We start from the raw sequence: 23,853 nt of genomic DNA, 5'->3' as shown, positions 1-23,853 counted from the left end.
TGGGCTAGACTTATACTAACAAGATTTTGGGTTAACCAGAACTCGTGTCACTGGGCGACCTGTACTGTGTCTGGCCACCTTGCTGAGAGACAGAGTCACTTGCTTGGTCACCCAGCAGGTTGTTACAGGCTGGGGTAGGGAAACTGAGGTCTCAGGGTTACCTGAGGTGGGGGGTGAGTGTGGGAAGAGGAAAACCGTGTCCAGGCAGAGTCTGACCCCTCAACTTCTCTCTCTCTCTCTCTCTTTCTCTCTCTCTCTCTCTCTCTCTCTCTCTCTCTCTCTCCACCTCCACCCCTTCTTTCTCTCTCCCCTCCCCCCGTCACCACTGGGCCTGCTCAGTCCTGGTATCTGGGATAGCAAAGGTCGTCTTCCCTTGCCCCTTCTCCGTCGTCCCAGGAATCCCAGGGGGCAGCACAGCCGGCCCCCGGCCCACGTTTCCGGTGGAAAATTAGAGTGAACAAGAACACCCCCGCCGACTCCCAGCCCGGCCGAAAAGACAACACACAGACGCACACGCGCAGGGGGCAAAGAAAAATACAAAGGAAGAAAAGAAGAAAAAACCCACCCAACCTAGAAGACAAAAGGTAAAGACAGCGTTTCCAGCTCTCTGGATGCCAAGGCCGCAGGACTGGAGGGCCAGCCCCCGCCACCCCACGGGAGCCCCGGGACAGGGGCGTCTTCCGAAGTCACTCATCTCTCTGCCTGCTGCTTGGGAAGGACAGACGCCCGCCGCCCGCCCACGCCCCCGAGGCCCTGGCTCTGTCCGGAGGAGACCCAGGTGAGCGCAGCCTGGAGCCTGCACCCAGGGCCGACAGGCGTGACACCCAGCAAGGCCACCTCTCCCCGGGCCCCGAACCTCTGCCGGACATGGACCGGCGCCTCCCCCAGGACGCAGCTGCTGGGGGGAAGGGAGACGCTGCGGACCCCGGCTGGGCAGCAGAGACCTCGGAGGTGGACAGGGTGGGGCAGGCGAGTGGCGTTTCGTGGCCCTGGCCAGGGGCGGAAGCTAGGCCCAGGCACCTGCTGCCCCTCCAGCGGGTCCTGCCTGCGCGGGGCCTCCCCACACGCCCTCCCAAAGCGCCGGCCGACTGGAGACAGCTGTCTGGCTGGGGACTCAGCCCTCGTGCCCGCCCGCCCGTTTGGGAGGAGAAGTCTATGCAATCGACCCCACCCCCCACCCCGGCACCGGAGGCCCCCCACCCCAGCTCGCCCAGCTCACACCCGCAAAGGGAGGGACCCACATTGCACACACTGTAAGAAATGCACTTTCCGAGGAAGGGGACGGGGGAGCCGGGACACCCAGAGCTCCCCGAGTTGGGGGGTGCCCTTCTGGAGCCCCCCATGAGCCCCTGGCGGTGGGAGGTGAGAGCGAGTGGTTTAAGTGCCTGATTCCCACCACCCGCCCCCCCCTTTGTCCAGCTGGGACACGGAGTGGCCACGGGCCTCCTCCCCCACCCCTCCAGTCCCCCCACCGGCCCCTCCAGTCCCCCCTCATCGCCGCGTCCCCCTCAGAGCTAGAGACACGGGCCCCTGCGCGGCCCGAGAGGCAGAGCTGGGCGTCACCTCCCGAGCGTCCTGCCCTGCCGGGGTGCGGGGGTGGGCTCTGGGGAAGCCGGCGCGCCCGCCACGCCTCCGCTGCCAGTGCCTTACATTCTGGAGCGACCCCCGTCCCCGGTGCCTCCCAGCCCAGGGGGACGCAGTTTGCACTTTCATCGTCCGCCCCCCCGCAGGGCACCCCGCCAGAGGATGCGACTCATGGCTGGGTCCCCAGAGAGAAGAGGCTGGCGCCAGTGCCAGTGGGTCCTCGCTCGGGATGGGGAGGGCTTTGGGTGGGGGTTCGGCGTCGCACCTCGGGGCCCCCCGCGGCCGTGTAGGGGGCCTTCCATCTGCTAAGCGTTTTCCGTTGAGCCGCTCCAAAAACACTAAGCTGGGGACGCCAGGTCCCCCCACCCCACCCCGGCTCCCCGGCCCCACCCACACCTCCACCTCCACCCCGGGATCGCCATCTTTAGGGGAGGCCTCGGGGGAGGTGTTAGGTGTTTTAGGGCCACCGAGCTCAAACACAAGGACCCCTCCCAGCCCAGCCCCAACTGACCTCCATGCCTAGGGGGAAACCCCCCCCCCGCCACAGCCCCCACCCAGGCCAAAGCCAGGGCAGGGCCTCCGGGTCTCACCTGCTCCCAGCCTCGCTCCACCCCCCCCCAACCTGTCCCGAAAACCAGACTCTCCTCCCAAACCAGCCCCAGGGGCTTGGCGAACACGCTCGCTCCTAAAGAGAAAGACCCAGGACCCTTCCCTGTCACCCCCGAGAGGTTCCCCATCCTCTGGCCTCAGTCCCTTGGTCCGTCCGTCTGTCCTCAGGGCCCTGGCCCCCTGCCCCCACCCCGTGGCCCTTGAGGACCAAGCGTGGGCCGCTCTCCAGGAGGACGGGAGTGGGCGGGGGGCGTAGGGTCGTGCTGTTGGAGTATCTGGAAGCTTCTCAGCCAGGGTGGGGGTCGTGGGTGGGGGAGGGGGGCCAGCCGGGCTCCCGAGGGGTCAGGGCGCATCGAGAACCAACTCTTTACCCAACTTTGCATGGTGCTTAGTCAAGGACTCCTGTGTCCTGGCCCCTGAGGTCGGCTGGCGCGCTGACACACATGCATGGCAGATTATACCTGGCTCTATCTCCCTCCCCCTCGCCCCCCTCCACCCCCTACTCCCTCTTTAAAAAAAAAAAAAAAGATACAAAAAAAAAAAACCTTAAAAAAAATTCCATGTTTCCTAATTTGCACGAAATTTTCTACCACAAAATGTGCCTTGCCTTCCAAGAATAAGTATTACCTTTAAACAATATCAGCGCACACACATAGCTGCATGTTCTGCTCGTGTAGTTAAAAAAAAAAAATACAAAACAGTGACATGAAATAAAAAATAAACATTGAAAAGGGATGTATTTCTATTTGTAAAAAAAATAATAAAAACAAAAAATAAGAAAGTGAGAATCTTAAAAAAAAAAAAAGAGGAAGAAAAACCATGCTAAAAAGTCACTAAAAACAATTGCCCCCAGGTCTCCCGTCCTCTGGCTCCCTTCTGTTCTGTCTCCCTTCCTGCTGTATTCAGGGGTGCCCCTGGTGCTCAGCCTCTACCACCCCCAGCCCTGCTCTTGGGTTCCCAGAGGGGTCATTTCTGAATCCCCTGCCCAGAGGACAGGCCTCCGGGGCTCATCCTGGCCCCAGGGAAGGGCTCTCCTCTCCGATTGGTCCCTGGGCCGTGGGCTGGCAGGTGACACCATTCACTGACCCACTGCAGGCTATTCCCCCCCCAGCCATAGGGTGGCCACCCCGCCCGCAGCCAGACTCCCCCACCCCACCTTCCATGCAGACTGGCGTACCCCCGCTCAGGGTCAAATGCTGCCCTCCTCCCCCCTCGGAGGCACTCCCCCTCCCCTGCCCCATGCACCCCCCACCCTTCTTGCCAAAGGACCCGCTTTTCCCCTCTCCGGAGCCCACCCTCCTCCGTCCCCTTCGCCCTGTCTTCCGTCTTCCAGCTGTGAGTAGGAAGTATCCGGTATGAAAAACAAAAAAAACAAAACCTGATATATGCAATATCTGTCTGTCTACACCCTTGGGCCTGGCTCAGCCACCGGAGGCCCCGCTGAGGGTCCGGCAGGGCCCAGGACAGCCAGGCGGCACCGAGTCACCGGCCGTGGTCCGGTGGCTGACCATGCTGTTGTCTTCTCCTTGATTCTACTTTCTCTTGTCCTTTCTCTTTCTTTTTGTGTTTAACTCCAGCTTCCTTTGCTTTTTTCTGGACCAAAGCTAAGACAATAGCCAGATGGTTAGCGGGGCAGCCAGGCAGGGAGGACCCGGGGTGGGATGCCAGCCTTAGGCTGTTCCTGCAGTCCTCGGCACCTCCAGCCCCTCCCGGGCCCTTCAGGCATCTCATGCAGGGACCCACACAGATGGTCCCATTCATTCACCATTGCCCGCCGCCAGGGTGCCGGGTGGTCTCCACAGCCACCGTCATACGCTCATCCCATGTTTTCTTCCAAAAAGACACCTCAGCAGTCTCCCCAGGCGACACAGAGGGAGAGCCCAGACCCTCACAGCTGGCCATGACATTACCCTTAAGAACTGTCCCTTGGTCAGAGAGCCCGGGCTGGCTGTGCCCACCATCCATGTCACTGATGTCTAGCTTTTTTCTTCCCCCTCCTTAGCAAATGTGTCTTGCCAGGGAACTGGGAACAGCCAGCAGCAAAGGGAGTGGGTGGTTGCCTGGACCATCACGTCCCTGCACAGCCCACACCCGGGGCCCAGAGCCCCTGCAGAAGGAAGGCCGGGCACCGCCCTCCTCACCCCAAGCTTGCATCCTGGGCTCACTCAGCACCGTGGCTGAGCACAGCAGGTGAACTCGTGCCGGGCAGCACATTGTGGATGGTTTCGTTCCCTCTCCCCCCCCCCTCCCCGTTTCTTGTAAAAGCTACAGGATCGCCGTAGGGCACAATTCCTGGGCACCTTCGCTGCAGACAGGCAAAAACACCAGGAACCAGGATTCCATGCCCACCTCTGCAGTCTGCGTTCACAGAAGGGATGCCGTCATCCCTGGGTGGAGGGGCAAGGTGTGGGTTTTGGTGTTTTTTGTTTGTTTGTTTGTTTGTTTGTAACTTGTATGAAACTGACATCTTGAACCTCATCCCACCCCCTCCCGAAGCCCCCCTCACCCACCCCTGCCATGGGCACCACACTCATGCTAAGCCCCCTGGTCTTATTCTGGGGTCTGCCCATGCTGTGGGAAAGAATAGGGAGGCCTCCCAAATATATGCAAATCATCTCCATTCCTTTCTCTGGGCGGAGGGACTTGACACCAACCCAGGTGGAGATGGAGCCGGACGGAGTAGGAAGGCCCCAGGGGGAGGGGATCTGGAGTCCTTCACCTCCAGGTCCGGAGCCCAGGTTCTGACCCCAGAACCCCACCCTGGGCTAGACAATCAGATCCCAAAGGAAGGCCGAAGGGAACTCGGTTGGGAGAGCTGTTTAGAAGCTAGACCTGCTTGCACCCCCCACCCCCGACAGCTCTCCAGGCAGCAGACAATTCCAGCCTCCCTGCCCCAGGACCTTCTGTCTGTCCCCAGCGACAGTGGCATCCCAGGCACGGACAGACTTAGCTGCACCCCATTGTCCCTTGCAAGACAGGTCTTGGAGCCAGGAGCAACTGTCCAGCCCTCCAGAAGAGACAGCAAGCAGGCCCCCTCCCACCCTGGCCTCCCTAATGGTACTTTGACCTCCAGTGTAGGGCTACACTATACATACATATATATATATATATACACACATACACACACACACACATAATTTTGGAATTTGTCCTAATACAGAATATACAGTGGCTACCTTTTTCTGAGACCCCAGACTTTGCTTGCTTTTTGGAGGGCGCTGGGACATGCATCTCTCAGTCCAGCTTCCTCCTCATCTTCCCATCTTTCCTCATTTCTGCCCCATTGGACACTTAAGGGTCTCACCTCCAGACCTACACCACTGCCCATCCGTCACTCCGTGGTTCAGTGTCCGGGATCAGCCCACCACCCTCGGCCTCCCCGCACCGCTGCCCCCGGGGCAAGGTGAGGAGGCGGACCCAAAGCAATACCAGCAGGACCTGTCGTCAGTGATACCAAAACAGACTTTTCCCAAGCAGTGCCTCACACGTCCACTGGTGTGGCTTTGAGATTCTCCTGCCCCTCTTTCCCTGGCAGCCCCTTTCCCCAAGGCTTTGCTCATACCTGAGGCAGGAAGGAGGAAGGGGATCCCACAGGAATAAGGGCTCCAGAGAGGAAGGAAGTCATGCATCCCCAAGCCACCACCCCACCAGCCTTCGGCGCACATCTCCTGGCTGGAAGAGAACCCTCCAGAAAGGGGACAGTGGCTGCCCCAGCCCCTCAACTGCATCCACACCCCATCCTCTCATCTTGGGTCCCAGCCAGGCCCCCCCAAAACCAAAGTCCCCTCAAATCCAGGGGTCCCAGCCCGTGCCCCCAGCTTCCTGCCCACCCAGCCCCGAACACCCTCACACAGGGAAAGAAGCAAAAGCTCGATATGTGGGGACAGGATGGGACAGGTGATACAGTGGGGGGTCGGGGGCAGCAAGGAGGAGGGAGAGAGAACATTTTCCTTTTTGGGTAATTTTTTTTTCTGTTTTTCTTCCTCCCCCGTTGCTGTTTGGGTGGTGCTGCTTTTCCTTTCCTCTTCCCTTTGAGATTTTTGTTGGTTTGCTTCCGTTTTGTATTTTACTGATATTACCAGGATAGTTTACTCTCCTTCTAGCTTTCTGCTTACTGCACACCGGATAACACACGTACGCACCCACAAAAATGCTTACAAACCCAACCCAGAGAAGGTTCTGGCTGGGTCCCCCGCCCTCCCCCTCCTCCTGCTCCTCCCGATGGCGAGGACAGGAGGGGGACCAGGGGACACGTGGGCCGACCCGCCGGCCCTCTCCCCCACCCCGCCCCTCACATCATACTCCGATCATAACCTTGTATATTACGCAGTCATTTCGGTTTTCGCAGGAGCGCCTACCCAAGTACCATTTACAGAAAGTGACTCTGGCTGTCATTACTTTGTTTGTTTGTTCCCTATGCAAAAAAAAAAAAGAAAAAGAAAAAAGGGGGATTCCATAAAAGATTCAATAAAAGATTTAAAAAAAAAAAAAAAAAAGAAAAAAGAAAAAAAAATGTATAAAAATTAAACAAGCTATGCTTCGACTCTTTCCGGCTGTGGCAGACCCTCTTTTCCGTGTCGTGTGTGGGTTGCTGTGTCCTTTGGACGAGTGAGGAGCCGAGGCTGCAGGGGCGGGGGCCGCAGGGAGCTGGGGGGACCCTGAACCCCATAGATAGTCAGGCTGGGATTCTGAAAGCTTCAGATCAAATGCTCCCTGGGGCATTATTTTTACTTTTTATTTTGAGCTGGAGTCTTGCTGTGTCACCCAGGCTGGAGTGCAGTGATGTGATCTCGACTCTGCAGCCTCCACCTCCCAGGTTCAAGCGATTCTCCTGCCTCAGCCTCCTGAATAGCTGGGATTACATGTGCCCACCAGCACGCCCGGCTAATTTTTGTATTTTTAGTAGAGACGGGGTTTCCCCATGTTGGCCAGGCTGGTCTCAAACTCCGGACCTCAGGAGATCCGCCTACCTCAGCCTCCCAAAGTGCTAGGATTACAGGCCTGGGCCACCATGGCAGGCCCCCCGGGGGCATTATACAATGTTTGGGGACATTTGTGGTTGCCATTGCTGGGGGATGCTCCTGGCGTGGAGTGGGTGAAGGCCGGGGACACTGCTCAGCACTCTGCAGTGCCCAGGACTGAGATTGAGCCACACAAAACGTCCACAGTGCCCGGCAGGGACAGACCTTTGATTACTTGGGAAGAAAAAAATCAGATTTGCTCCCTGCCCACTGTAGACACCAGGATAAGCTCCCGATGCGGCAGACGGCGTAATCCAGGGTGACCCCCAACTCCTGGGATCCTCCCTCCCTCCCTCTCCACTCAGGGTGTGGATTCCAAAGCGTGCAGCCTCCTGGGACCTCAGCAGGGCAGAGGATCATGGGACGCAGTCTGTTGGCGGGAGGTGGGGGGGTCCATGGAATCCCCTAACCCGGCCGGGCGCGGTGGCTCACGCCTGCAATCCCAGCACTTTGGGAGGCCGAGGCGGGCGGATCACGAGGTCAAGTGTTTGAGACCATCCTGGTCAACATGGTGAAACCCCGTCTCTACTAAAAATACAAAAATTAGCCGGGTGTGGTGGTGCACGCCTGTAATTCCAGCGACTCGGGAGGCTGAGGCAGGGGAATCGCTTGAACCCGGGAGGTGGAGGTTGCAGTGAGCCAAGATCACACCACTGCACTCCAGCCTGGGTGACAGAGTGAGACTCAAAAAAAAAAAAAAAAAAAAAAAGGTGTGAGAGGGGACAGGTGTGGTGGCTCATGCCTGCTATCCCAGCATTTTGGGAGGCCGAGGCAGGTGGATCACTTGAGGTCGGGAGTTTGAGACCAGCCTGGGCAACATGGTGAAACCTGTCTCTACTAAAAATACAAAAATTAGGTCAGGCACAGTGGCTCACGCCTGTAATCCTAGCACTTTCGGTGGCCGAGGTGGGTGGATCGCCTGAGGCCAGGAGTTCGAGACCAGCCTGGCCAACACGGCGAAACGCTGTCTCTTCTAAAAATACAAAAATTAGCTACGTGTGGTGGCGGGCACCTGTAATCCCAGCTACTCGGGAGGCTGAAGCAGGGGACTTGCTAGAACCCTGGAGGTGGAGGTTACAGTGCACCGAGATTGTATCACTGCACTGCAGCCTGGGCAATGGAGCAAGACCCTGTCTCCAAAAAAAAAAAGAAAAAAAAAAAAAAAAAAAAAAAGCCAGACATGGTAGTGCCTTTCTCTAATCGCAGCTACTTGGAAGGTGGAGGTGATCGCTTGAGCCTGGTTGGTAGAGGCTGCAGTGAGCCAAGATCGAGCCACTGCACTCCAGCCTGGGTGACAGCAAGACCCTGGCTCAAAAACAAAGTGTGAGAGGCTATTTCTTGGAGGGCTGAGATGGCGCCCTCCATCCTGTCCCCCATCCAAAACCCCAATACTCCAGGATGGGCCAGGAAAACGCTCTTTGCCCCATGGGCTCCTACTATCCCACCCACAAGACCACAAGGCAGGGACGATACTTTTTTACAAATGAGGAAACTGAGGCACAAAAAAAGCAAGGTGAGGTGGGTTGACAGGGCCCAGGCACAGTGCGTCCTTGCCAGTACACGGCCCCACGCCACTCCCCGATGACAGGCACTGAGGACATCGAGGATGGGGGGTCCGAGGCCCCTTCCCACTCCCAACTTGGGTGGCCCCTGCCGCCCTCAGCACCGAGGTTTTGGCGCCCCCTTGTGGGCAGACCGGGGACCCCCACGCACCTCCCCCCTCCCAGCCCCTATCTTTCTTGGAGGAGGTATCCTGTAGAGCGGGGGGTTAAGCCGAGTTCAGGGGGGTCTCAGCTGGAGTCGGCGGGGCCGGGGTGGAGACTCAGCCTGCCCCGCCCTGGATCTCAAGGAAAGCCTCCGTCACGTCCAACCCTTGTCCCCTGGGTGATGCGATTCCTGGCTGGGAGTTGGGGTCTGCCCCAGCATGGCAGGCTGTTGGGTTGGTCACCCCTGGCTCCCCATCCTGAAAGGGGGGCAGGCTTGTGACAACCCAAAATGCCCCCGGCAAACAAATTCCAAACGCAGCCGGGTGCAGTGGCTCATGCCTTTAATCCCAGCACTTTGGGAAGCCAAAGCGGGCGATTGAGACCATCCAAGCTAACACGGTTGAAACCCCGTCTCTTTAAAAATAATAGTAAAATAAAATAAAAAGAATAGTAAAAGAAAGATAGAAATGGTAATTGTGGCCCGGCTGACACAGGAGAATCGCTTGAACCCAGAAGGTGGAGGTTGCAGTGAGCCGAGATCGTGGGCAACAGAGGGAGACTCCTCCTCAAAAAAAAAAGAGAAATGCTCATTTGTTGAGGGCAAGGTCCAGGGCCTGGAGAAGGTGAGGGGAAGAGGGAGAACAGAAACTGGGAAAGGAAGTGCTAGTCGCTTTCCAAGATATTGCAGAGCCCTGGGACACCCCCACCCTCCAGGATCCAGTTCCCAGGAACAAAGCCACGTGCCCCGAGAACACGATTGGGGGTGGGGGGAAGGAGCAAAGATTTCCCTGGAGACGGCGCTCAGGGCACAAAGTCCAGGGCTCAGGACAGCAGAAACCAGATTGGGGGGGGAGTTTAACCAGATTAAACCAGTTTAATCTGCCCAGGGCATCTGGGCACCTGCGCAGCCTGAGCACCCATATCATATGCCCAGCCATCACCCCCAGCCCCAAAAGCAGCCTCCTTCCCCAGAGGTAAACTGAGTCCCGAGAGATGACAGGAGCCCTTCCAAAGGGCTCTTAGGAATTCTTTAATCCAGGCCATCAGGAAGCAGCCCTTGGCTGACAGCAGCTGCATGGGAGAGGGGAAGTTCTGGCCAGCAGACATCAGGCAGAGAGAACAGAAACCAGGCAGTGGGTAGAAGCAGGTGGAGCCATGAGATTGTGGAGGGTTGCAGGTGTCTCCTCAACCAGGAATGTTCTCCAAGCATCGGAAGAATCACCAGGCAGGGACCAAGCTCAGGCAGAGGGGTGCATGAAAACAATATGATGCCCAGAGAGCCCCCATGGAGGGCGGTGGGGTGGGATCAAGCCTCCTTCACTTGAGAACACTGTATTCTGAATCCCAGATGGAGTCCTTTCACTGGTTTCAATGCCAGGGCGTTGCTTGCAGGGGGCAGAAGAGGCATCTCTGGGGGACTGCCTGGAAGAAGCAGCCAGGAATCTTTACATGGCTGTGTTCTTTGCTCTCCCTTGGTCTTGGGGCTCTTCTTCCTCCAGCTCCAGTCCCAAGTTGCTCTCTCCTTCCTTGCCTGCCTTTTTCTCCTTCCTCTTCTCTTCTTTCCCCTTGGCATCTTTCTTCTCCCTCTTGTCTTCACTGTAGGGATACAAAGGCCCCAAACCATAATAAGAAACAGAGTCGTTCCTATTTAATGACCATTCATTTGAGCCAGCCCATGTGATGTTTTACAAGGTGGTATCTCAGTGAATCTTCAAAATAACCCAGACTACGCAGCCTCACGATTTCCATTTCACAAAGACAGCAACTAAGCCTCAGTTGCTCCATGGAGTGTTGGATGGATGGAAAGAAGCCAAAGGGCCCCTGTTGCCTCTTGGGACTCAGTTTACCCCTGGGGAAGGAGACTGCTTTTCAGGCAGGGGGCCGTGGCTGGGTAGATGATATGGAGGTTCATGCTGCATATCATCATCACAACAAAGACTCAATTGCGGGCTGGGCACGGTGGCTCACGCCTGTAATCCCAGCACTTTGGGAAGCTGAGGCGGGCAGATTGCCTGAGCTCAGGAGTCTGAGACTAGCCTGGGCAACACAGTGAAATCCTGTCTCTACTAAAATACAGAAAAAAAAATTAGCCGGGAGTGGTGGTGGGCGCCTGTAATCCCAGCTACTCAGGACGCTGAGGCAGGAGAATTGTACGAACCGGGGAGGTGGAGGTTACAGTGAGCTGAGATCGCGCCACTGCACTCCAGGCTGGGTGACAGAGCGAGACTCCATCTCAAAAAAAAAGACTACATTGCTCGATGGATGGATGGATGGATACATGGGTAGGTGGGTAAAGAAGTTGGAGGATAGAAGGGTAGATGGGTAGGTGGATAGTGGGTGAATGGATGGATTATGGATGGGTGGATGGGAAGGATGGGTGTATAGATGAATGGGTGGATGGATAAATGGGTAAGTGGTTGGAAGGATGGATGGATGGATGGACAGATGGATGATGAATGAGTAGATGAATGAATGGGTGGGTGGGTGGGTGGATGGATGGATGGGTGGGTGGATGATGGATGGATGGGTGGGTGGCTGGATGAATAGAGAGTAGTTATTGAATGGATGGCTGCATGGAGGTTGAATAAATGAATTGGAAGATAAATGGATACATTGCAGGAAGGAGAGAATGATGGATCAGTGGATGGGTGGATGGAGGATGAGAATGGGAGTAAAGATGGATGTGTAGATCAATGAACTAATGTATAGGTGGATGGATGGACGGATGAGTAGATAAGAGTTAGGAGAACTGATGGTTGCATAGAGGCAGGGACAGATTAATAGGGAGATGAGTGGATGAATTGGAGGAAGAAGAGAACGACATATCAATGGATAGGTAGATGGAGGATAAATGCGACTGTAGGTGGGTGGATGGATCAGTGGGCTAATGGGCAGACAGACTGATGGGTTGTCAGTTGGAGTGAAGACTGCACAGTCGGATGGATGCATAGGTGGGTAGGTGTGTCAATGGGTGGATAGATCAATGGGCTAATGGGTAGGTGGACTGAAGGGTGGGTGGTTGGAGGGTGAGGACTGCACGGGCAGACCAATAGATGAATGTATAGGCAGACAGTCGGGTGGATGGATGCAGGAGTGAACGAGGCAGAAAGGAAGCTACAGGTACAGGCATACAGGTGGGAGCCAGATCCTCCATCCACATCCTGGGAGTAGGAATCACATTTTGCTGGGGCTGAGCCAGGTCTTAGACAAAGCCACCACTCACGTCCTCTCCCTCAGGCACATCTTGAACACGGCTGAGAATCTCCCAGTCAAGCTGGTCACCTCCCAGCCAAGCTGGTCACCTCCCAGCTCCCACTCTCCTACTCCTGTCCCCAAGCCTTTGCCCAAGACAGAGACCCCAGCCCTTGATGGATGGGTAGGTGGGTGGATGGATGGATGGAGGGAGGGAGGGATAAATGGGTCAGTGCATGATGGGCGTGTGGGTGGATGAGTGAGTGAATAGGTGGGTGATGGATGGATGGTGGATGGATGGGTGGATGGATGGGTGGGACGGATGATGGATAGATGGGCGGGTGGATGGATGGTGAATGGATGGGTGATGGATAGATGGGTGGGTAGATGGACGGGCGTGTGAGCAGATGAGTGGGTAAGTGGATGGGTGATGGATGGTGGGTGAGTGATAGATGTATGAGTGATGGATGGATAGGTGAGTGGGTGGATGGGTTGGTAAATGAATGAGTGAGTGGATGGATGAGTGGGTGACGGGTGGATGGATGGTGGGTGATGGATAGTGACGGATGGATGGATGGGTGAATGAGTGAGTGGGTGAGATGAGTGGGTGATGGGTGGATGGATGGTGAGTGATGGATGGTGAGTGATGGATGGTGAGTGGTGGATGGTGAGTGGTGGATGGTGAGTGATGGATGGTTGGGTGAATGGGCGAATGGGTGAGTGGATGGATGAGTGGGTGATGGGTGGATGGATGGTGAGTGATGGGGGTGTGTGAATGGGTGGATGGGTGAGTGGATGGATGAGTGGGTGATGAGTGATGGATGGTGAGTGATGGAGGTGGGTGAATGGGTGGATGGGTGAGTGGATGGGTGAGTGGATGGATGAGTGGGTGATGGGTGATGGATGGTGAGTGATGGAGGTGGGTGAATGGGTGGATGGGTGAGTGGATGGATGAGTGGGTGATGGGTGATGGATGGTGAGTGATGGAGGTGGGTGAATGAGTGGATGAGCGGGGGTGGCGGGTGAATGGATGGCGGGTGGGTGGACGAGTGATGGGCGTCTGCATCCCTGACCCCTCTGTTGGAACCCTCGTGTTAGAGGTGGTCGGAAGTCATAGGAGACGCTGAGTCAAGGTGGGTCGCCCACACCTGGGCGTTGTACAGACGCCTACACAACCCTACACCACACTCTTCTTCAACAGGCATTTTTAAGGCACTTCCTGTGTTCCAGGCCCCGTGCGGGATGTGAGGGCACAGGCAGGACCGAAGCGCAGTTGCCTACACGACTGGAAGGCCCCACGTAATGTCTCGAAGTTAGTGAGCGACTGAGGCGGTTCTGCTGGTGAGAAGCATGAATCAGACATGGGGCCAGGGGACAGTGTCAGGAAGGCTGGTGGCCAGGCCAGAAACCCCTGACCGGGGACGGGGGGAGGAGGAGAGGAGCCACCAGAAGGTACAGGACCGGTGGAGGCCCTGGGGCAGGAAGGTGTTTGAGGGAGTCAGGAGAGTCAGGTCATCTGTGCACACCTGTTCCCCCGCCCGGAGGAGGGGCTCACACAGACCCCCAACACCCTCACGCATAGTACCTTAGGTCCTGGTATATGTTGGGCTCCATTCTGAACATGGTCTCCTCATCCTCAGCCCTACAGAGATAAAGAAAAGGGTGCGAGGGGTAAAGGGAAGGAGGTGGCGTGACAGCCTCAGCCTCTGTCGCAACCTTCCAGCCGGGGCTCATGAACCCCAGAATGCAAGAAGGGGTGGGCTGCCGGGCTGGTTGTCTAGGGGAGAGAGGCAGGTGCAGGCCCGGGGTCTGGGCTCTGAGAGTAGGGGTTCCGAGGAGCAGCAGGGAAATGGGAGACCTTTGGACATCGAGGCTGGTGATGCAGGGACCAGAGACGGTTAGGAAGCTGGGGACGGGGGCAGCACTTTGGGCAGGGCTGTGGGGGCAGCGGGGTGAGGGCTGGCGCCCACCTGGCTTTGGAGCACCAGACGCGGTTGGCCAGCAGGACCACATAGACGATGAACAGGAAGCCGACCACTGCGGCCAGGCCTACGAGCCACGGCTTCAGGCGACGCTCCGTGGCTGCAGAAGGTCAGGGAAGTTCGACTCAGAGGAAGGACAGGGCAGAGGACCCCCATTCCCCCACCACCCTAGCAAGGAGAGAGAGAAGCGCACTGGGGTGCTCAGACAGAGGGGATCTTGGAAAGAAACGGAGCTTCAGAGATCAGGATGCCGTAGCGGGGTGGGGGGTTTAGAGAGGGGAGAGGGTACCTTACCAGAGTGGGAGGGAGGCTGAGGACCCAGAGGGGGGAGGGGCTTATAAAGGAAGGTGGGTTCTGAGGGGGCGGAGTTTGCAAATGAGAAGGGGCTGAGAAGGGGCGGGGCTTATAACGCAGACGGAGGCATAGTGGGAAGGGCTTATGACAAAGGAGGAGCTCAGGGACGGGGCTCATAAAGGAGGAGGAGCTCAGAGAAGGAGGGGCCTATGGAGGGGGCGGGGCCATCAGATGGGGAGGGGCTTGTGAACTAGGGGCACTCAGGGGGAGGGGCTTATAAAGGAGGCGGAGCTAAGAGGAGAAGCGATTGATAAGGGGAGGGTCTCAGAGAGGAGGGGCTTATAAAGGAGGCGGGGGCTCAGGGAGAGGGGATTATAAAAAGGAGGAGCTGGCCGGTCTTAGTGGCTCACGCCTGTCATCCCAGCACGTTGGGAGGCCCAGGCCGGTGAATCACGAGGTCAAGAGATCGAGACCATCCCGGCCAACATGGGAAAACCCCGGCTCTACTAGAAATACAAAAATAAAATGGGCGTGGTGGCGCGCGCCTGTAATCCCGGCTACTCAGGAGGCTGAGGCAGGAGAATCGCTTGAAGCCGGGAGGCAAAGGTTGCAGTGAGCCAAGATCGCGCCATCGCACTCCAGCCTGGCGCCTGGGGAAAGAGCAAAACTCTGTCTCAAGAAAAAAAACAGGAGGAACGCAGCGGGACGGGCTTATAAACGAGGTGGCGAATCGGGGGAGGGGCTTATAAAGAAGGAGGTGCTCAGAGGGGAGTGGCTTATAAAGAGAGAGGGTCTCAGAGGGGGAGGGGCTCTAAAAAGGAGGTGCTCAGAGGGGAGGGGCTTGTGATGGGGAGGGTCTCGGGGGGAGGGACTTATAATGGAAGGGGCATTGTAAAGGAGGAGGTCAGAGGGCAGGGGTTTACAGCAGAGGAGGGACTGGGGAGGGGTTTACAGAGGAGGAGGAGTGAGGAGGCGGGGTTTACAAAGGAAGAGGGGGCTCAGATGGGGAGGGACTAGTGAGGAGGCCGGAACCCGGAGCGGGCCGAGCCCAGGTGGGGGTCTCAGCCTGGTGTGCTCAGAAGAGAAGGGCTGGAGAGGGGCGCGCTCGGGCCCTTACAGAGGAGGGCAGAGCCCAGCGCTGGGGAGGGCCTCCAGCCCACCCTTCCTCTTCTTCCTGCCCGTTGGAAAGTTGGGAGATGGTGACCCCCTGACCAACTCCCCCACCCCACGACGCCCCCGCCCGACACCCTGCACCTACTCTGCTGGGCCTCTGCCGGGGACAGGAGCAGAAACTCCAGCACCAGAAGGGACCCCAGGATCTCCATGACGGTCGAGCGAGCCATCAGCCAGCCAGCGGCGTCCCGGGTCGGCCTCCACAGGTTTGATGTGGGCGAGGCCCTGCCACCCCGAGATAAGGCGCGGGCGGTCCGGGGCGGGGGATGCCAGAGACCCGGGAGCAGGGCCCGCCCCTGGCACCACCTGGTTGGGCATCCTGCCCTCTCCTGCCAGCTCCTGCCCCATCGCTCCCCCTCTGGGAGGCCAGACTCTGGACCTGTGTAGCAATTAACTGGGGGAGTCCCTCCTCCCTGCACCCTGCCCTGGGGACCGTCAGCCTCAGGGCCACCCCCTGGCGATCCTTGCTGCAGGGGCTGAGCTGAGATGGCTCCCACATCCCAGCCCGGCCCAAGCCCCCTGTCACTGTGTGCACGGGGAAACTCACAAATACAACTGGAATATGTTAAGAAGGGTGGGCTGGGCGCGGGGGCTCACGCCTGTAATACCAGCACATTGAGAGGCCAAAGCAGGAGGATCCTGGAACCCAGGAGCTCCAGCCAGCTGGGGCAAATTAGTGAAGCCCTATCACTACAAAAATACAAAAATCGGCCAGGCTTGGCAGGCGCCTGCAGTCCCAGCTACTAGGGGGTGCTGAGGTGGGAGGATCACTTGAGCCCAGGAGTCTGAGGCTGCAACCAGCTATGGTCACATCACTGCACTCCAGCCTGGGTGACAGAGGGACACCCTGTCTCAAAATAAATTTTAAGGGCCGGGCGTGGTGGCTCAAGCCTGTAATCCCAGCACTTTGGGAGGCCGAGGCGGGTGGATCACGAGGTCAAGAGATCAAGACCATCTTGGTCAACAAGGTGAAACCCCATCTCTACTAAAAATACAAAAAATTAGCTGGGCATCGTGGCACGTGCCTGTAATCCCAGCTACTCGGGAGGCTGAGGCAGGAGATAATTGCCTGAACCCAGGAGGCGGAGGTTGTGGTGAGCCGAGATCGCGCCATTGCACTCCAGCCTGGGTAACAAGAGCGAAACTCTGTCTCAAAAAAAAAAAAAAGAAATTTTAAAAATAGTCACCAAGGCCCAGTGAGGTGCGCTCCTTCATCCCAGCCCTCTGAGAGGCCAAGGTGGGAGAGTCGCTTGAGGCCAGGAGTTCTAGACCAGTCTCCCCCACCTCTAAAATAAAAAATAAAAAACTGAGAGGCTGAGGCAGGAGAATCGCTTGAACCGAGGCAGAGGTTGCAGTGAGCCAAGGTCACACCACTGCACTCCAGCCTGGGCGACAAAGCAAGGCTCGGTCTCAAAAAAATAAAATAGGCCGGGCGAGGTGGCTCACATCTATAATACCAGCACTTTGGGAGGCCAAGGCGGGCAGATCACAAGGTCAGGAGCTCAAGACCAGCCTGGCCAAGATGGTGAAATCCTGTGTCTACTAAAAATACAAATTGGGGCCGGGCGCGGTGGCTCAAGCCTGTAATCCCAGCACTTTGGGAGGCCGAGGCGGGTGGATCACGAGGTCAAGAGATCGAGACCATCCTGGTCAACATGGTGAAACCCCGTCTCTACTAAAAATACAAAAAATTAGCTGGGCATGGTGGCACGTGCCTGCAATCCCAGCTACTCGGGAGGCTGAGGCAGGAGAATTGCCTGAACCCAGGAGGCGGAGGTTGCGGTGAGCCGAGATCGCGCCATTGCACTCTAGCCTGGGTAACAAGAGCGAAACTCCGTCTAAAAAAAAAAAAAAAAAAAATACAAATTGGCCGGGTGTGGTGGCGGGCATCTGTAGTCCCAGCTACTCGGGAGGCTGAGACACGGAATTGCTTGAACCCAGGAGGCAGGGGCTGCAATGAGCCAAGATCTCGCCACTACACTCCAGCCTGGGCAACAGAGTGAGACTCTGTCTCAAAACAATAATAACATATAAATAAATAAATAACTTAGCTGGGAATGGTGGCCTGCACCTGTAGTCCCAGCCACGGTGACAGGATCACTTGAGCCCAGGAGTGTGAGGCTGCAGTGAGCTGCGATCGCACCACCGCACTCCAGCCTGGGCAACAGAGCAAGACCCTGTCTCTAAAAACAAGAGAAGTTTGATTGCCAACTTTTTCTCTCACGGCAGTTTCATATACTGCATTTCCTTAACACCTCGTGAAATGTGGCTGGTCTTGTGCACAGCCCAGGAGAGTTAATGTCACGCAGCAGGTCTGACCTGGGATTTGAAGCCAGGTCCACCTCACCCCCAGTTATCCTGCCTCGCCCAGGCTCTTGGCTTCTGGGGACCCACAAGCAGTCAGGGGACAGGAAAGGTGTGCAGAAACCACGTGCCCGTGGTCCACCTGCAAACCTGACCGCTGTCACGTGGGGGTGCCCTGAGGGCTGATGACTGATGACTCAGAGTCCAGGCTCTCCTGTCCTCAACCTTGGTCCCTTGGCTGATTAGATAGCGGGCCCTGCCCGGGCGAAGGGGGACCCCGCCCCAGCTGACACGGGAGCAGCCACGGCCCAGGCGAGTGGCAGGAAGGCCCACCATCATCACACGGGTGTTTGTGGAGCAGCTTCTGCGTCCCTGGCACTTCCTGTCTTCTAGAGGTCTGTGGATGATGGCAGAGGCCACTCAGCAGGACAGAGCTTACACATCCCAGCCCCAGGATGGCCACAGGTCTGCTTGAGCCAGCCAGGCAGACATCTATTAAACTCCTACTGTGTACCCCATCTTCTGCAAGGCTTGGAAGGGAAGGAGGCCTCGGTGTTGTCTGGTAGCTCCTGATCTGGTTAGGAAGTCAGGACCACGCCCCAGAGGCAAGCAGACCCAGCAGCCAAGGTAGGAGCTGGAGAAGATTTGGAGGGAAGGGAGCCCAGCAGAGGGGACAGGGCGGGACCTGCCTCGGAGATCCTGGTCTCCAAAGTCAGTAGTCACCTGGGCTTTTTCTGAGAAAAGCTCTCTGTGCTCTAAGACCTCGGCGAAGCCAGTTCACCGCAGTGTGCCTCAGTTTCCCCATCTGTTAAATGGGGGCAGTCAGTCCTACCTTGGAGGATTAAATGAGATGATGCATAGGGAAAGCCTGCCCCACACAGCAGCAGGTGCGCGCTAAGCACTAGGTAAGGCTGGCCGATACTATTACAGTGTTTTAAATCATCCTGGTGTTTCTAGTTCAGTTTCCTGACAGCTTGGCTGAGGCTGAGCGGGGCAGTCTCTGAAGAGTGTGAAAGGCGTCAGCGTCCAACCCCCGGAACCTGCCGGCTGGGAAGGAGAAAGCCATCCGCTGTGACCAGGCAGCTCGGGACTGGCAGAAAGGGCGTGCTCTGTCCACACAACCACCAAAGCGTCCAGGACTCAAGTTCACATCAGCTTCCAGAAGGAGCTTTGGGACGGGGCATCCTTGAAGGCAACGGAGGGACGGCGGGGCTCCGGGGGAGGTGGGGGTTCGGAGGGGGCCCCCTCGCCACCCCCGACGGCGTCCTCCTCGCCCTGCCAGGCCAGGGCCAGCTGCAGGTCCAGCCCCTCCAAGTCCTCGCCCGTCAGGCTGGGGCGCAGCTCCCGGGGGGCAGCCTCCTGGTCTGGCTTCGGGCCAAACGCCCAGTCTGCGGCAAGGGGGCTGGTGAGGCAACTCCACCCTTCTCTGTCCCCTCCCCGGCTAGGAGAAGCCCTTGGATCCCCCAGCCACCCACCCGGGGTGGCCCGGCATCCGCCAGGCCGGGTTTTGGTGGGGACAGCTCACCGGCCAGGTCGTGGGCGAGGTCTTTGATGAGGTGCCCGACGATGGCGTAAGCGACAGCTAGCACGACCAGCGCGGCCAGCAGCAGGTACAGCACGTACCTGGGCAGGCGGATGGCGTCCAGGGGCGGTGGCCGGTACTCCTCATACAGCGGCGGGGACGGGCTCCAGCCCTCGGCCTCCTCCCTGGCCAGCCCCGGCATGGTGTCCGCCCGGCACCGGGGAGGCCCGGAGGTGACCCACACAGCGGAAGTATTAAGGGGCTTTGAGCTAAGAGGATTGGGCGGCTGTCCCACGGTCGCCATCTGCCTGGGTTAATCACACTGCCAATCACTTCCGCCCACCGGGAGCCTACCTGCTCAGCTCCAGCCACGACTCTGCCACCTGGAATGCCCTGCCCAGATTTCCTCACGGCCGGTTCACGCTCTTCATTCATCTTTTTTCTTACTCTTCTTATTTTTTGAGACAGTCTTGCTCTGTCGTCCAGGCTGGAGTGCAATGGCACAGTCTCGGCTCACTGCAACCTCCACCTCCCAGGTTCAAGTGATCCTCGTGCCTCAGCCTCCCGAGTAGCTGGAACTACAGGCACGTGCCACCACACCCGGCTAATATTTGTATTTTTAGTAGAGACAGGGTTTCAGTATGTTGGCCAGGCTAGTCTCGAACTCCTGACGCCGTAATCCGCCCACCTAGGCCTCCCAAAGTGCTAGGATTACATGCATTAGCCACTGTGCCCGGACTTTATTATGTTATTTTATTTATTTTAATTTTTTTTTAGATGGATTTTCACTCTTGTCACCCAGGCTAGAGTGCAATGGCAAGATCTCAGCTCATTGCAACCTCCACCTCCCAGGTTTGAGTGATTCTCTCGCCTCCGCCTCCTGAGTAGCTGGGATGACAAATGCCTGCCACCATGCCTGGCTAATACTATTTTTTGTGACAGAGTCTGTCCAGCTGAGTGCTAGAGGGTAGTGGTACGATCATAGCTCACTGCACCCTCAAACTCGTGGGCTCAAGCAATCCTCCCGCCCCAGCCTCTGGAGCAGCAAAGATTCCAGGTCCCCCCCACTGTGCTTGGCTCTTCCTCCATGCATGGAATGTGTATTGCGCGGTGACTACAGCCGGCCTCTCTGTCAGGTGCTGGGACACAGCTATGAATAAGAAAGACCAGGCTGGCCGGGCGCGGTGGCTCAAGCCTGTAAACCCAGCACTTTGGGAGGCCGAGGCGGGTGGATCATGAGGTCGAGAGTTCGAGACCATCCTGGTCAACATGGTGAAACCCCGTCTCTACTAAAAATACAAAAAAAATAGCTGGGCGTGGTGGTGCGTGCCTGTAATCCCAGCTACTCAGGAGGCTGAGGCAGGAGAATCGCCTGAACCCAGGAGGCGGAGGTTGCGGTGAGCCGAGATCGCGCCATTGCACTCCAGCCTGGGTAACAAGAGGGAAACTCCGTCTCAAAAAAAAAAAAAAGAAAGAAAGACCAGGCTGGGTGCCGTGGCTCATGCCTGTAATCCCAGCACTTTGGGAGGCTGAGGCGGGCAAATCACCTGAGGTCAGGAGTTCGAGACCAGTCTGGCCAAAATGGTGAAAGCCCGTCTCTACTAAAAATACAAAAATTAGCCGGGTGTGGTGACAGGCGCTGTAATCTCAGCTACTTGGGAAGCCGAGGCAGGAGAATCACTTGAACCCGGGAGGCGGAGGTTGCAGTGAGCCGAGATCACGCAATTGCACTCTAGATTTGGCAACAGAGCAAGACTCCATCTCAAAGAAAAAAAAAAATAGGGCTGCCAAGGCATCACTGAGGAGGTGACATTTGAACAAAGACCTGGAGGAAGAAGGGAACCAGCTCCGGAAGAACCAGCGGAAAGAGAGTTCCAAGCAGAGGGCATAGCCTGTGCAAAGGCCCTGGGGCAGGACTGCACCTGGCATGTTGGAGGAACAGTGAGGTCCTGCAGGGGCATGGAGACCGTGAGGAAGACTTGGGCTTAGACCCTAAGGGAGGTAGGAGCCATGAAGGGCTGTGTGCAGAGGAGGGACAGGTCCTGACCCAGGTGCTCACAGGTGCCCCCTGGTGACTGCTTTGGGGGGACAGCCTGTGGAACGAGGTGGAGGGCACTGAGCTGCTCCCAGTGGGAGAAAAGTGGGAAGATTTGGGATTGATTTTTATTTCTATTTATTTATTTTGAGATAGAGTCTCACTCTATTGCCCAGGCTGGGGTGCAGTGGCACAGTCTCGGTTCACAGCAACCTCCGCCTCCCGGGTTCAAGCGATTCTCCAGCCTCAGCCTCCCGAGTAGCTGGGACTACAGGCATGTGCCACTGCATCCGGCTAATTTTTTTTTGTATTTTTAGTAGAGATGGGGTTTCACCATGTTGACCAGGATGGTCTTGAACTTCTGACCTCAGGTGATCCACCCGCCTCAGCCTCCCGACCTCCTGACTCCAGGTGATCCTCCCCCGTCAGCCTCCCGAAGTGCTGGGAGTACAGGCGTGAGCCACCGCACCCAGCCATTCTTTTTTTTGTTTTTTGAGACAGGATCTTGCTCTGTCACCCAGGCTGGAGTGCAGTGGTGGGATCTTGGCTCACTGCAGCCTGGACTACCCAGGCTCAAGCCATCCTCTTGCCTCAGCCTCCTGAGTAGCTGGGATTACAGGAGTGCATCACCACGCCCAGCTAATTTTTGTGCTTTTAATAGAGACGGGTTTCACCACATTGGTCAGGCTGGTCTCAAATTCCTGACCTCGTGATCCACCCGCCTTGGCCTCCCAAAGTGCTGGGATTACAGGCGCACATCACCACATCCAGCTAATTTTTACACTTTTTTTTTTTTTTTTTTGGAGACGGAGTTTCGCTCTTGTTGCCCAGGCTGGAGTGCAATGGTGCGATCTCAGCTCACCGCAACCTCCGCCTCCTGGGTTCAGGCAATTCTGCCTCAGCCTCCTGAGTAGCTGGGATTACAGGCATGCGCCACCACGCCCAGCTAATTTTTTGTATTTTTTTTAGTAGAGATGGGGTTTCACCATGTTGACCAGGATGGTCTCGATCTCTTGACCTCGTGATCCACCCGCCTCGGCCTCCCAAAGTGCTGGGATTACAAGCTTGAGCCACCGCGCCCGGCAATTTTTACACTTTTAATAGAGACAGGGTTTCACCATGTTGGTCAGGCTGGTCTCCTGACCTCGTGATCCACCCGCCTGGGCCTCCCAAAGTGCTGGATTACAAGGGTGTGTGCTGCTGCACCTGGGCTTGGGATAGATTCTTCCTTTTTTTTTTTTCTTTTTAGATGGAGTTTCACTCTTGTTGCCCAAGCTGGAGTGCAATGGCACAATCTCGGTTCATCACAACCTCTACCTCCCAGTTTCAAGCGATTCTCCTGCCTCAAGCCTACCAAGTAGCTGGGATTACAGGCATGCACCACTACACCAGGCTAATTTTGTATTTTTTAGTAGAGAAAGGGTTTCTCCATGTTGGTGAGACTGGTCTCGAACTTCTGACCTCAGGTGATCCGCTCACCTGGGCCTCCCACGGTGCTGGGATTACAGGCGGGAGCCACCATGCCTGGCTGGGATAGATTTTTCATTGACCAAACCTGTGGTTTTAGACTGCCTAGGATGGCGGGGTTCCCATTTGCTGAGTTAGGAACACCGCAGAGGAGAAACCCGGAGAAGAAACACAAGAAATTCCAAGCAGCCAGGGCCCGGGGAGCCAGGACAAGGCAGTATCAGGTGGTGGTGAGGGAGAGGGGGTTCAAATCCCAGCTCTGCCCATCACAGCACAACCCCTGCTGTCCGGGGTTCTCTTCTCTCTACAACAGGGTTCGCGAAATTTCCTGGGGTGTTGGGAGAAGGAAATGCAATGATGTCTAAAAGTGTGAGACTTGGCCGGGCTCGGTGACTCACGCCTGTAATCTCAACACTTCGGGAGGCCACGGCAGGCAGATCACGAGGTTAGGAGTTTGAGACCAGCCTGGCCAAGACGGTGAAACCCCGTCTCTACTAAAACTACAAAAATTAGCCAGGCACTGTGACAGGTGCCTGTAATCCCAGCTACTTGTGAGGCTGAGGCAGGAGAATCACTTGAACCTGGGCGGCAGAGGTTGCAGTGAGTGGAGATCGAGCCACTGCATTCCAGCCTGGACGACAGAGTAGACTGTATCAACAACAGCAGCAAAAAAAAAAAAAAAAAAAAAAAAAAAAAAAAAAAAAAAAGCGTGAGCCTTATCACGGCCCTGCACCCCAGCCTGGGTGACAGAGTGAGAGTCCATCTCAAAAATAAAAAACTATGAGCCTCGCCAGCCACAGTGGCTCATGCCTATAGTCTCAGGGGCTCGGGAGGCTGAGGCAGGAAGATTGCTTAAACCCAGGAGTTGGAGGCTGCAGTGAGCTAAGATTGTGCCACTGTACTCCAGCTTGGGTGACAGAGCCAGATCTTGTCTCTATTAAGAAGGGGGTGCCGGCTGGGCGCG

At 56.8% G+C, this 23,853-nt stretch overlaps 3 protein-coding genes and 1 pseudogene across 6 annotated transcripts in view; 2 read left to right on the top strand and 2 right to left on the bottom strand.

The window, feature by feature from the left end:
* The window catches only part of NFIC (nuclear factor I C), a 107,445-nt gene extending 100,704 nt beyond the window's left edge, over positions 1-6,741 (top strand). For 3 of the 4 annotated variants that reach the window (XM_003938796.4, XM_010349449.3, XM_003938797.4), the window contains one exon: positions 340-6,741. In XM_003938796.4, the coding sequence (XP_003938845.1) occupies positions 340-357 (18 nt within the window). In that variant the 3' untranslated portion in view covers positions 358-6,741. The remainder of the gene's footprint in view (positions 1-339) is intronic. The other variant, XM_074384805.1, reaches the window with a different exon arrangement.
* On the top strand, positions 868-6,741 carry LOC120362640 (uncharacterized; annotated as a pseudogene).
* A 3,033-nt stretch (positions 6,742-9,774) lies between these two features.
* Positions 9,775-15,853, bottom strand: SMIM24 (small integral membrane protein 24). The gene is made up of 4 exons (XM_003938798.4): positions 15,647-15,853; positions 14,083-14,194; positions 13,698-13,754; positions 9,775-10,516 (listed from the first exon to the last, which is right to left on the bottom strand). Exons 1-4 carry the CDS (start codon positions 15,729-15,731, stop codon positions 10,366-10,368), a joined length of 405 nt encoding a protein of 134 aa, XP_003938847.1. The 5' UTR covers positions 15,732-15,853; the 3' UTR covers positions 9,775-10,365.
* Positions 15,854-19,007: 3,154 nt separating this feature from the next.
* On the bottom strand, positions 19,008-19,589 carry SMIM44 (small integral membrane protein 44). The gene is made up of 2 exons (XM_074384810.1): positions 19,391-19,589; positions 19,008-19,253 (listed from the first exon to the last, which is right to left on the bottom strand). The coding sequence occupies exons 1-2, from the start codon at positions 19,587-19,589 to the stop codon at positions 19,012-19,014; spliced, it is 441 nt and encodes a 146-aa protein (XP_074240911.1). The 3' UTR covers positions 19,008-19,011.
* Between the last annotated feature and the right edge of the window lie 4,264 nt (positions 19,590-23,853).

The sequence above is a fragment of the Saimiri boliviensis genome, chromosome 14 (assembly GCF_048565385.1).
Source record: "Saimiri boliviensis isolate mSaiBol1 chromosome 14, mSaiBol1.pri, whole genome shotgun sequence".
NCBI classification, from domain to species: Eukaryota; Metazoa; Chordata; class Mammalia; order Primates; family Cebidae; genus Saimiri; species Saimiri boliviensis.
This window is presented reverse-complemented; position numbering and strand designations above follow the sequence as displayed.